Source organism: Crocuta crocuta, unplaced genomic scaffold (assembly GCF_008692635.1).
Source record: "Crocuta crocuta isolate KB4526 unplaced genomic scaffold, BGI_CrCroc_1.0 scaffold1173, whole genome shotgun sequence".
Lineage (NCBI taxonomy): Eukaryota > Metazoa > Chordata > Mammalia > Carnivora > Hyaenidae > Crocuta > Crocuta crocuta.
Window position 1 is genome coordinate 567,628 of NW_027532276.1, and position 13,854 is coordinate 581,481.

A 13,854-nucleotide genomic window follows, 5' to 3' on the forward strand; every position below is an offset into this window, starting at 1 on the left:
CAACCGTGTGTAGTCACACCATGGTCCTATTAAGAATAGTCCCTCCTGGGGGGCACTTGGGTGACTCAGTCAGTTAAGCATCCAACTCTTGATTTCTGCTAAGGTCCTGATCTCGTGGTTTGTGAGATCGAGCCCCACATCAGGCTCTGTGCTAACAGCGTGGAGCCTGCTTGAGATTCTCTCTCTCCCTCTCTCCCTGACCCTCCCGTGCGTGCTGTCTCTCTCTCTAATAAGTAAACTTTAAAAGATAAAAAAAAGCAGTTTCTCCCATGAATTTTTGCATAGAGTAACTACTTTAGAGGGGAAAAATGATTTACATATTTATGCAGAGACTATAAATACTAGGTGCAGGCAAGTACTTACCATTACCATTTCATTGTCAGTATTATGTTCAAATTGGGAAGGAGTTCTATTACCAGGACACTATTTTTCTTCACATTAAATAGAAAAGATGACTTTCATTACTTCATTTTATTTTAATGGCATTGTTTTATCTTTGCATTAATATCAGTAGGTAGTCTCAGTTCCTGTGAAGATGTGATTTGAGGATCTGTGTATTTGTTCATTTAAAATTCTCTTCCTGCAGGAATCAAAACAAATTCATCTTAAGTGTTTTGCAGACATTTTACTTCATTTCTGGATCTTTTACATGCTATGTTATGAGAAAGGTGTCCTGGCTTTAAACTATTTACGGCTTACTCATTAAAGGTTATAAATATTGCTTGAGTAAAACTGAAAACTTCTAAATGTTGTAATTTGTAAATATTAGATTGGTAATCTGCCAAGAAACAGACATTTATCATAAGATAATGCTAAGAATCATTTTAGGAATTTTTATCTTCTGCCTTGCTCCCTCTAGTGGATAGTTGGGATAAAATATACTTAACCACCTTTTGTGTGGGTCAAAAATGTGCCTCTTTTTATTTTGCATCAAAATTTAAATATGTAGCAAACTTCCTGGAATCTTTCATCCTTTTGAAAAATCTCTTTATCTTTTTAACTCAGTAAATGATAAACCAGAGTTTCAAGATTCCTTATTTTGATATTTCTTAAAAATATCATTCTGGGTCTTAGACTATCTGAATCCCTTACACCACCCTACCTTCTACTTCGCAAGACCTCAAGAACTTCGTATGGTGGTCATAATACATGACTCTCCCATAGTCATGCGGTCACCAGGTGTGACCATCATGAGCAAAAGCAGCGATTCTCCGCCTGTGGGGAAATGTCTTCTTTACATCACACACACACACATATTCTTTTACTCTTTAATCCCATAGTAACTCTGGCTCCCTTCTAAGTAAGCCTAAAAACATTAAATTTTCATATAATTTCAAATTACAGTTAAAGATTATTTCTGTCCCTTAAAAAATTGTATAGAATGTAAAGACAGATGGCAGATGAATAGAACAGAAGAGAGCTGGTGTAATACTGTGTTATAGGCAAGATAAATCCATCTCAGGGACATTGTCTGGCCTGGAAGTCTTAAGACCATAGTGTAGCTCTGAAGTGATGAGAATCTCCCTCTAGCCCATCTGCAGTTTTTAATCATAACAAAGCTCATAGAAATACCAAATAATATTTTATGGCCTATGAGACTGCCAATAACCATACCTTACTGCATTTCTAACGAAGAACAATATGTCAGATTGGCCTCTTAAGGAATTATATCTACCATTGAAAATTTCTTCCTCTTGTTGATCATAGTAACCAATCAGGAGCCAGAGTGTGGGAGCAGGGTTTATGTACTCATGGAACCTCTCTGTTGGTACTAAATACAGTCTTTTTTTTTTTTTTACCCTCCTTAAAAAATAAAAACTGATTTTTTTGTCATTTAAAATATCCTGTGAACGCAGTAGCAGTGACATTTAAAAATATAACTGGGAAGCAATTAATAGATCCCGGGTACTGAGTTTAATGATATGAAAGTATCATCCAAGTTTTACATGAGTTTTAATGCTTTTTTTTTTTACTTTCTATTCTCTAAAATAGAATGTTGGACATGCAGGTATTGTTCTATTGCTGTAAAATCTTAGGCATCACTTAAAAATGTCTTTTAATGATTATTTTTTAATAGCTCTTATGTACAAACCTTACAGTGGTTTTTTTGGCATTGTACTTTTTTATATTTAACATTTAAGTATTCTCTCATGAATTCTGAGAAAATGCCTTAATATACTGTTGTTTTGCTGTATCTTTTAAAGTAACACTGTTCCTTCTATTTCTCTAGATATCTATGCATTTATGTAGGACCTATCATCATAGTGCCTAGGCACTATGTTTGATGTCAACCATAAGAGGAAACTTGCCAAGAAATCTTGGTTTAATATCTGTCACTTAAGACAACAATTAATCTGTTTTCCACTGTTTGGATTCTTAAATTGTACTCCTTCAGCCAGAGGAGCTTACGCTGCTGCTAATAAAGCTGAGACGGCAGCAGGCCGAACTGAGTAGTGTCCGGGAGCACACGTTAGCACAGCTCATGCAGCTGAAACTTGAGGCCCACAGCCCAAAGGTCAGCTATGAAGACTTTTTATGTGTCGTCTGCCATTACCACTCACCTGGAGCCATTCGTTAATCAGTTTGATCGGTGTCGTTAGTGTCGAGCATGAGCCCATACAGTCATTGCTGCGACATTATAATCTCCTATTGACCCTTTGAGAATTCACTTATTTTTACGTTACTAAAGGGAAATATGGATAGGATGAATTTCTTCTTGGCTTTCCAACCCGCTCACTCACCAACTTTTGGTCGTGAGGAAGGAAACGCATACAGACTTCATTTACCATATACTGTAGCTTCCACGGCTGATAAAACAGATCATTGAAAAGTCCTAGAAAGTACTAAGTTGAAAATTGGTTATAACGAATAATACTGCCTTATAAATGTCAGAGATTAAGATATTTCTTTTGTTCTTGACTAAAAGAATGAACCCATGCAAACATTTCTCAAAGGGTTTAATAGCCTCTGGTTATATGACAAACATCCAAAGAAGTAGTAGTACTATGTCACAGAAAAGTATTAACCTGTAAAACTTCTAATATTGAATCTGCTAAAGCTGTTTGAAGGATTTTTCTGCTTAATATTTTGGCTTCTGTGCATGTCTACTTAATTTCTTACAAAACTAAGTGTAATTTTTAATAATTTAATATGTCATCTGTACAGTTTGTAGGGAAGCATGTATATGAAAGTTGTGTACTGTGATATAGTAGGTTATGATAAACTACCTGTTTTTCTTATTTCAAAATTGACCTTTTCATGAATTCTACACCCTCTTTCTCTATCCCTTTGTTTCTTGATTGGTGCCTACTAGAATGAAATTCTTTCACATCATCTTCAAAGGAACACCATATATTTGGATCATCAGGTGGGATTTGTAGAATTTTTATTACAGTACCTAATAAAACTTTTGAAATATAGCACAGTTTTCCAAGTTATTTAGAGCTAATAGCATGACTTTTATAAGTGACAGAATAAGGAATTCCTAACAGGGTGAATTCAGTAATGCCAAAATAAACCAGTAGAAAGGACAGTCATGACTGTTAGGAGCAATGCAAATGCTGGGTCGCTGGAAAATTAGGAGCCTGAATCCTCCAGACTTGCCTTTTCTTATCCCAAGAAAACTCCCACTCAGTAAGGTTTATCTCTGCTTGGGGTTGACCTAATTAAAGAACTAGGTACCTAGCTGTGAATACCTTGTTGGAAGACCAAGAGGGGGCGGTGTGGTGTGCTCTCAGGAGGTAGTTTCACTATGGGTGTAAAGTATGGTGATCGTTTTTAATGCTATAGCTCCAGTCCTTGTTCAGCCACCTCCTCCTGGTGTTGGTCTTTGCTAAGCTCTGTAGAATCATTTTTACAATGGCCTATAGTTGCTGCCATTTCCTCAGCGGTAGCAGTGAGTGTGGAAGGTTACGGTGAATGGCAGTTCATGAACAGGGACTGATATTTCCATATTTTAGTTTTTATGAAATTCTCTATTAATATTTAATTTTAATTTGATGCAAACTTTTGATATGTTCTTGAACATTGGATTTCTTCCAGTGAATGCATTTTTTTTTCTATATAAATTAAGCTATAACTTGTTTAGCTGTTTCAAAATAATTCAGACTTGAGCATTTTACCAAATGAAAGACGTTACTGTGGATAATGTCGTAAGACAAATGCTTACATATTTATATTCGCCTGCTTAAAACAAAATAATGAGGTACAGCTTTAAAATTAGTTCTTTTTAAAGAGGGATTTTGCATTAGGATAACCCTTTGAAAGCTGTTCAATCACTTTTTTTTTAATTTTTAAAAGAAATTTACTTTTTTTAATATATATATTTTCCCACAACATGTTTTCATTATAATTTTGCCAGTTGGAATGCTTTAGAAATCAGCATTTCATAAGTTCAAATTCCAGTCTTCACTCCAGAGACTGATGCTATTGAAATTTAACCACGGTGTACATTTACACTTGGAAAGTAATCTAATAAAGACCCGAAGTCTTACCTCAAAATGCCACACTGCCAACAAAGTTTCTAAGATGCACTGGTAAATAACTTTCATAAAAGCTCTTTTGTCCATAAAGCTAGCAATAGTTCTGCAAAATAATGGGATATTATAAAAATTAGGTTTAAAAGACAATGATATAAATGTGAATCTAAAGTCATATAGTAACTCTGGAAATAAACCTAGCGGTTCACTGTGATTTATTACTTACCTCAGTAAATCAAAACTAGAATTACAGAGACTTAGAGTTTTAGAAAAATCCCGGGGCTTGCTGGCTGGCTCAGTGGGCAGAACATGCAACTCTTGGGTTGAGAGTTCAAGCCCCACTTTGAGGATAGAGGTTACTTAAATAAATAAATAAAATTGGGGGGGAAAACCCTAGCAGGGGGGTGCCTGGGTACCTCAGTTAGTTAAAAATCCAGCTTTTGACTTCACCTCAGGTCATGATCTCGCGGTTCCCCACTGAGCTTCAGCACTGTGGGCACGGAGCCTGCTTGGAATTCTCTGACCGCCTCTCTGCCCCTCCCCTGCTCACACATGCATGCTCTCCCTCTCTCAAAATAAATAGGCAAACTTAAAGAAAGAAATCCTAGGAAAAGACAGGTAAATATACTGAAAACACCACAATGTTTCAAAGTTGATGCTTCTCCTCAGCTCCCTTTCCCAGGTTGAGCTCTGTTTCTTCCCTTTACCGCAGTGACCCAGATCCGATTGAAGTTTCTGTTCCCCTTGGTACTCTTGAAGCGCACGCCACTGAGCCTTTGCTATTGGAAAGGACCAGGCTGGTGGTGTCTTTTAGGTAGCCTCCAAAAATCTCAGCTTTTAATTGATGCTCTCTGTTCCCTCTACATGTCAGCAGAGGTTTTCTAGTAATTGCCTTTTTCTTACATTAGATCTTGAAATAAAATTATATTAGTCCAATTTTAAAATCTTGGTAATGTAAAGAATTACCGTAATTGTTTGAATGCTCATTCGCATGATCAAAATAAAACAATTTTTGATGGAAGAAAACAGGGCCATTTTTAGACAATAAATAAACAATATATAGAAGCAAAGAAACAAGATGGAGGCTTTGCCCAGAAATTCAGATATGCCTAAATGTATAGATCCTTAAGGTTTCCTAAAGAAAAATCCCTTTTTAAATAAATCAAAATTTCTTATGTTTCCAAATAATTATATTTAATGTAAATGAAAAATTTACTTTTGCACTATTCTATAGTTTATATCAGCAGTAAAGTTACTAAGTTACAGAAAAAGAAATCTTGATCATTTTCAGTTTTAATGAATGTTTTTGTGTTAAGCTCAAACACTTCTAGCTTTAAAAAAAAAAAAACACACACACACATTTCCAGCTTTTAAGCTTGATACTGCCAGTAACTTATTTTAGATTACCAAGTCTGTTTTTATAGGCATTATTAGTTGCCTGATATATAAATTGATTGACCAGTTTTTTAAAACTACAAATTGGAAGCTAGATTTTAAAATCTGAAAGTCAAAAGAAAAGGCTCTGGTCACATTTTATACTGTGTATCCTATCAAATGAACATCCTAATTAATACTCACTTTCAACATGTATTCTCCTAGCTCAAATACGTCGTTAGAGTAACTTAAGGCCAGCAACAAAATGCAGCCTGTCTCCTGCATTAGTCAAAAGAAAGTTCTTTACTGATTGAAATTCTCTTAATTGCTATCACTGTCCATGAAAAGAGAACCAGGTGTGGTCTCTGAGTTTCAGAGGTAAATTGATTTCTGATATCAGAATGGTTATGACAAATGAAAAATAAAAATGAAGTTTTTATCCTGAAATTCTGAAGACCTACATATTATACAGTCAGTCCAAAAATTCGACTTCTGGTCCCCATAGCTTGAGCAGTATAATTTGGCTTCGAAGCAGCCACATTTTGAGGATGAGTTCTGCCCTGAAGTGTTTTTAAAAATAGCAAAAGCCATTCTAATTATATGGTAGAGTTTTCTTCTGCTTTTTGTTTCATTTTGAAGTACACTATTATCATTTGCTTGTGCTTTTACAGCCCAATTAGTAGACTGTTCACAGGCCATGTTTATTAAGACTCACCTAGATTTCTCACTTTAATTTTAATTTCCACTTAAAATTCACCTAAATTTGTGAATTTTAAGATAACCTGTGAATGTTCTTAATCCTAACTGGATGTACTTCCTTACCTCGTCCAGGTTCTATTTAGAAAATTAATGAATACCTAACTTTTTTTGGTCAGTCATGAAGGGAAGATTAATAGGAATGGGGAAATGAGAGCGTTTCCATCCCTTTATCCATATGCCCCTCCTCTGTTTTAGCTCCTCCCTCCATTTGTTTCTTCCTTACCTGCTTTTTGTAACTTTACCTATTAGTGAGTAAAAAGCAATTACAAGAAAATTTAGATGATGCTCCCTTTCCTTTCTTCCTAAAACCCTCTGCCAGCTTTCCATGTAGGCAATGATAACAGAAAATGAGATGCTAGGCACTGGGACTAGGAAATAAGTAAGAGGACATGGATAGAAGGTTCAAGAAACTTGGAGCCATGTTTCACAAGCCTTTGTCAGTGTGCTGCCCTCTTGTGGGTAAATGAAGCATATACCTACCCTTTCCACAACCACTGCTCATCACTCCCTGATTTTATTCTAGCACTCCAGTAGCTAACCTCCTTCTTTAAGAATACTAGCTACAGTTTAAAAAAAAAAAAAAAAAAAAAACTTGCTATAGTAAATGGAGTTTGACTTTTAAACATCTAAGCTCTACTTGCACAGGTACTGCAGCAGTTATTTTATTTTTTCATCTTTTAAATATAAAAATTGTACCATTGAATACCCTTAAGATTATGACATTCTGGGGGCGCCTGGGTGGCTTAGTCGGTTAAGCGTCCGACTTTCGCTTAGGTCATGATCTCACGGTTCACGGTTTCGAGCCCCGCGTCGGGCTCTGTGCTGACTGCCAGCTCAGAGCCTGGAGCCTATTTCAGAGTCTGTGTCTCCCCCTCTCTCTGACCCTCCCCTGCTCACACTGTCTCTCTCTCTCTGTCTCTCTCTCTCTCTCTCTCCTAGAAATAAATAAAAATATTAAAAAAAAAAAAAGATTATGACATTCTGCCTTTAACCCTCTCCAAGAGTCATCATAGTTAATTGCATCAGAAACATTTGCTTGAGAACGGGAAAAGAGGAGACATATCTCAGCCACGCTTAGGTTGCAGACTGCCTCTTCCCCATGTACGCAAAAGTTCTTTGTGAAAAGAATATGCCTCTGTTCCAGTAATTAATGAAGTTGATTTACCCAGTTAGAGCTGTCTCCCTACTGCTAGAACATACTTAAATTGTTTCTGAATATAACATCAAATAGTATGTACTTTAACATCAGATAGCTAAAGGATCTTATTATACTCAAATTCTTTTGGAAAAACTGGAAATCTCTCCTGACAAACCAGTTTGCCATAGTATAATAAAAGAAAAATACAGCCCAAGCATACCTATGGTGTTCTTGGTTGTATGAAAATGTTTAAGGGACGCCTGGGTGGCTCAGTTGGTTAAGCATCCAACTCTTGAATTCAGCTCAGGTTATGATTTCACAGTTTATTACATCCAGCCCTACATCAGGCTCCGTGTTGACAGCACAGAGCCTCCTTGAGATTCTCTCTCTCTGTTCTTCCCCACCGCTCACGTGTGCTTGAGCGCACTCTTTCTGTCTCTCTCAAAAATAAGTAAGCATTTTTTGGGGTCACCTGGGTGGCTCAGTGGGTTAAGCATGCAAATTCAGTTCAGGTCATGATCTCGCGGTTCACGGGTTCGAGCCCCACATAGGGCGCTGTGCTGACTGATAGCTCAGAGCCTGGAGCCTGCTTTCGATTCTGTCTCCCTCTCTCTGTCTGCCCCTCTCCTGCTCATGCTCTGTCTCTCAAAAATGAATAAACATTTTTTTAAAATTTTAATAAGTAAACATTTGTTAAAAAATGTTTGAGTTGCAACAGTCAATAGCCACATCCTATGTCTTATCGTACATTTTTTTTTAACTATTATCAAATGCTAGTGGGGAAGACAAAATCATTTTGTTTGAATGCTAACTTTTAAAACATCTTGAAGAGTAAGCTAAATCTTCTAATTTTTGCAAAGATTTTGTAGCTCTGAGATATCATGATATAATTCTTTTTATAAATATGAATATTTTATGGACTGTGCACTAAAACTAATGATGTTTGGAAGAAGTCCGATATTCCCATTGGCTGCTGTGGACGTTCCTTATCAGTATGCTTTATATATCCTTTCAACAAACAATAGTGAACAAAACTATACAGACACAGACTCTGACCACTTTTAAACATGCTTATGCCAAGGGAAATGTAAAAAGAAACAATTAACTGAATGTATGTAATTGGTACCAAAACCATTCAAGGTAAAAATCCAAGAGTACTTTTTTTGCATTCTGTTCTTTGTGTGTTCATGAAAGACAGCTTCCCTAGAAGGGAAGAAATGCTAACAAGATGATTGAAGAGATTCTTGATGGCTTTCATTGTTCTTGTCAATTCAGCAACTTCTGGTCTGTGGAGCTATTAAGCAAAGATCCCGTTTTCTCTAATATTTTAAGGGGTCCTGGAGCTTCTATTTTTAGGGATGATTGAGATAATGTTTCTAGGGGATGTAGAATAGGCATCTGGCAAAAGCAAACTAAGGAAACTAGGAAATTGAAAGTATGTTACTTTAATATTTAGTAACTAGTTACATGGTTTAGAATATCTGTGTTTTTTTAATGCCTTGCTATTATTAAGAGTGATCCTTTCTCTCCATCACACCGCATTCTTCTTTTTCTCTCTCTCCCTTCCTCTGCATATTTAATCACAGAAATAGTGGGGAGAGGGGGATGATACCCAGAAGTTCTGAGGCAGTATTTGACATCATAATGGCAGAACTGTAAGAAGGCTAAAATAAATAGAGAGTGGGTAGATTATCATTAAAAATTTGGAAGGACTTATTTTATATGTGATAACTCTGATCTCTTGGCCTATTCACCGCCTACACATTTTTATCATGATTTTCCAATTTCTTACTAGTAATTAATCTATCCCTTTTTGCTGTTTTCACTCATCTCAACCTTTATAGGGGAAGTTCTCTGATTTTTAGTGTTCTCTCAACTGAGCATTCATCCACACATCATTTTACTAGTTGTCTCTTAGTTGTTCTTCATCTCTAGCCCTGGGGTTTCTCTCAGGAAACAGATATTGTGATGTGCCCTTGATGTGGGCTTGTTCTCAGGAAGTTAACTTTGGGCAGTGATACCAAGGTAAAGAGCTGAGCAAGGAAGGAGGGAGTATATTATCACTGCCATAGGCAAGCGGGGCCCCCTCGAAATGCTACTTGTTGATGAAAGAAACCTGCAGAATTGCCCAGCTGACCAGCAGAAGGAAGCATTTGTACCGGCTTCCATCCTCCTCTGACCGAGGGTTGCCTCTCTACGGTTCCAGTTATGTGTTTGTAGTTGCTTATGAAAATCTGCACTTGGACATTCTGCCTTTAGTTCATTACATGCCCAACATGTCCAAATTTGGGATTGTCATTTTATCCCTCAGTTCTCTGATCAAAAAGCTAAAAGCAAAGTTAATTCAAAATACTGCTCACCTTTAACGTCAATGATGTAATATTTATTGAGCACATCATCCTTGGTAAAGAGATCATTGGACTTTGAGAAGTATCAGAACCTTTACTTTAGCTGTTTGCTTAGACCCGGAACTGGTTTGAACCCTCAAGGGAAAAGAAAAAGTGAGAGCCAGTCTCCTCCTCCAGCTGTGGCTAGGAGAGCATGACACCAGCCTATGGCAGTCTGATTGCCTGGTGGATGAAAAGAAAAACAAGTGGCAGCCTGCCTAGAAGGATCCAAGGAGTGAATCCACCACTCCAAGGGTGGAAATTACACAGATCTACAAAAAGGGAAAAATTAAGTCAGACAGCTTCCTGGAGTTATATTACATTCTCCTCATATTTCATCTGTCCAACACCACCACATATTAAAGTTTAAAATACTTTGAAACTCGAATTTAAAGTATTTTAAGAACAGTTTTACTGAAAACAGGAAAATCACGAACTTCTGTAGATTACTTAACTGAATACATAATATCTTCATGGTATTTAGTCAGGATTATAGAGGCCATCATTAAGACCCTGTATATATTAAGCTCCTGGTTACCATTTAATCACAAAATCTTGCCAGTAATAAATACACCTATCAGATTATGTCTTTGGCTCATTCCAGAAATTTCACAAAATTTTTGCCACAAAATGAGGGTCTCCTTTTGGTTTATCATTCAAGCCCTATCTTCACCACCTCCTCAAACTGTGAAATCCTTCCTACCCTATCATCCCTTTCTTTTTCTGCCAGCAACTTACTGTTTCTCAAATACTTTAAAAGCAGTCCCATTCTCTACACTGTGTGCCTGTCCAGTACCTGTCCATCCTAACAGCCTAAGTAACACTCCACAGCTTCCAGAGCACTGGCACATACGCTATCCCACTTGACTTCTTCTATGTAAGCCTCTGTAGCATGTGGGCCATTTACCTTTGTCCCCATAAGCCAGCTTTGATGACTTGTCCAAAATCACAAAGCTAGGATGAATACATTGTATTAATGAATTTTCTTTTCTTTCCTTTTTTTTTTTTAATCTATTTGACTTCCTTGAAAATTAGTGGAGTTGTTCTTTTATTTTCCTAAATAGGAAAATGAAAACAATTTCCCCACCCCTCCTAAAATGTGTACTATTTACATACAGTTTGCTTCTGTATTTATAAAAGCAAATATTTTTGTAGCCCAGTGACTATAGCTTTTGCTTCTTATTTTTATTCCTTTTTTCGGAACATTCCTTCAGCAGAGATTTATCGACCTCAGTCAGTGTAAGGCAGGAAGTTAGTGCTTACAAAGTAGATTCTTTAATTATTTTCAAAGCCCAGGAAGGAAATAAAGTTGAGCATAAATGCCAAAAACATTTTTAAGATTGACCTAAGAGTATGATTATGCAGTTAAAACATAAGCTGATAAATCTTTAAATTAATGGTAGGAAATCTGCTACTCAGCACCAATTGCAACCCAGAATATACAATTGCTATTAATAAAATCCAGATCCTTGTATCCAGAAGATATTTTAACTTTGATTTAAAGCTCAAATATATTTTGGAGTAGATTTACCCACAGCCAAAACAAATACCTTTTTTACTAACAGAGGTATCGCATTTTCATTTTTGGAATGTTTGTCCCTTTAAAATGGTTTTAAAATGCATGCAAAGAAAAGAAAAATATAACCATATCAAACATTATATCCACAATAAAGGCATTTTTGCAAGATTGATTTTGAGTTCTTTAATATCTCTGGTTGCCTTTGAATGCCGGGAATAAAGATGGTAGCATCAGATAATAGTATATTCCTTGAAGCCAAAGGAACAGTGATTAAGCATAGTTAAACAAGGGAAATAGTTTAAGCCACTGATGTAAAAGTCAGATCTGTAAAGATTATCCTGTAGGCAAAAGGATTTTAGTTAAATAAAAACTTAAAAGACCTTAGGTATAAAGAGTTGAAACTCAATGTGAGTAAATTATATAAATCAATTATTTGGAAAGACATTAGCTGAGACTTTCTTCAAAGTTTTCTTCAAAATATTCCAGAGGTGTATATATATCTCAAAATGAGGGCTCTGAAAATTTAGCAATTTAAGTAAGGTTGTGAGTGTAGAGATTACTCTCCTTTCATTCTGCTGGGTTCAGGGTATTTTTATAATGTTTCTCAATAAATGGACCTTATCAATAACCCGGAAGCCAGTACTTACTGCATCAGCCAGTTTAGAAATGCATCTGCTCTTTCTTTTAAGGGAATGTCAGATACGTTTGACTCCTATGTTAGTGTCCCCGTTCGTTATTCCTTTTGTTTTTAATCTTTCTCCCTTGAAGAAAAAGAGAAAATAGTATATTGTCTAGCTGCATCTTTCAAAGAACCATTGATTCTTCTGAATATAATAGTAATATTTTTCGCAAGTTTTACTTTTAGAAAACATATATAGCATAGACATTTATTCAGATTGCTTTAAAATTTTCACAGTAACAGACCTCAGTACTTTGCCCCATCAGTTCTAAAGAGACTTATTTACATTCCTCTATTTAAAAAGTCACTTCAAATTTCCCTGCTCCCTGTTAAACAAAGAGTAGTTTCAATAGGTAGTCATACCCTTCAATCTCAGGTTCTTGGACTTTCAGATGTTGCTAGAATGAGAGTGGAGGGCATTTACATTGTCATTATCTAAATGACCTGTTTACAAAGACTGCCTGCATTCCTCAAAGCTTCACCCTAGGCATGTCAAATTCTTTACCGTTTTAGTCTTGCCACACTTCTTAAGAGTTTATTGATCTAGACGCAGGAGGACATTCTTGAGAAATGAATTCTTCAGTGATTAGGCCATCAGGGGTTTTTGCTATTGTTAAGACAGATTCTCAACTTAAAAATTCTTTTCCTAAGAAGTCATTAAGAACTCGGGAAAAGTCCATTTTCCATTTAAATGGAAAATGACAGCCGAAATGGGTCTTCTTATTGGATATCCGGACAAAAGCTCTGTGGGTAGATAGGAATCATCCAAAAAAGGAGGAAGCTGTTGGCACAGCATTTAGACTCAAACTCAATTACAAGCCAGAGCTTGAGCAGATGTTTTCCCCTTCTGGAAATAAGACCTAGATCAGGGGGGAAAAATTATACTAAATTTACTTGTCTAGAATTTCTAAACTGACTGTCTAATATGATAGCCACTAGCCATATGTGACTATTTAAGTTTACATTTAAGTTAGTTACTTTTTTATAAAAGTAAAATTGTCATACTAGCCTCATTTAAAGAGCTGAAGAGCTACATGTCTACAGTATTATTGGACTATACTAATATAGAACATTTTCATCATCACAGAAAGGCCTATTGGACAACACTATTCTGGATGATTTATGATATACATTTTTTAAAGACCAATTAAGCCACTACTTAAAACTTACAGGAGGATTCAAGAACTAATCTTTCTCTTTCTCTTTCTTGCTGCTTACCCCCGGAATTATTCAGGAGCATTCATCTCATGATTTAGAATATCCTAGTCTTCTGCATTAGTAGCTGGTCTAATCTCTATACAGATAGAGACTTTGAAAGAGATAGTTAGGAGTTGCTAAACAAATGGAAGAATGCAATTGGAAATTGGACTCCTGACACGCCAGGTCCTCCATGATTGTGCTGAGTCCACCAGTGTTAAAGCATGGGACTCGTTGGATTTTTTAAGGGAGGTGTATATGTTGATGCTGTATCTCATACAGAGAAAAGATAATATTTTAATGCAGTTGCAGTACTTTATTCA

At 36.2% G+C, this 13,854-nt stretch overlaps 1 protein-coding gene across 6 annotated transcripts in view; it reads left to right on the forward strand.

Moving 5' to 3' along the window:
* Positions 1-13,854, forward strand: part of LOC144243374 (pleckstrin homology domain-containing family A member 5) — a 237,017-nt gene that overhangs the window by 175,938 nt on the left and 47,225 nt on the right. The window contains exons 13-14 of one of the 6 annotated variants that reach the window (XM_077778397.1): positions 2,396-2,515; positions 3,314-3,367. The exons of the other annotated variants lie outside the window; for them this stretch is intronic. Of the exons in view, the coding sequence (XP_077634523.1) occupies positions 2,396-2,515; positions 3,314-3,367 (174 nt within the window). The remainder of the gene's footprint in view (positions 1-2,395; positions 2,516-3,313; positions 3,368-13,854) is intronic. 6 annotated transcript variants of the gene reach the window in all.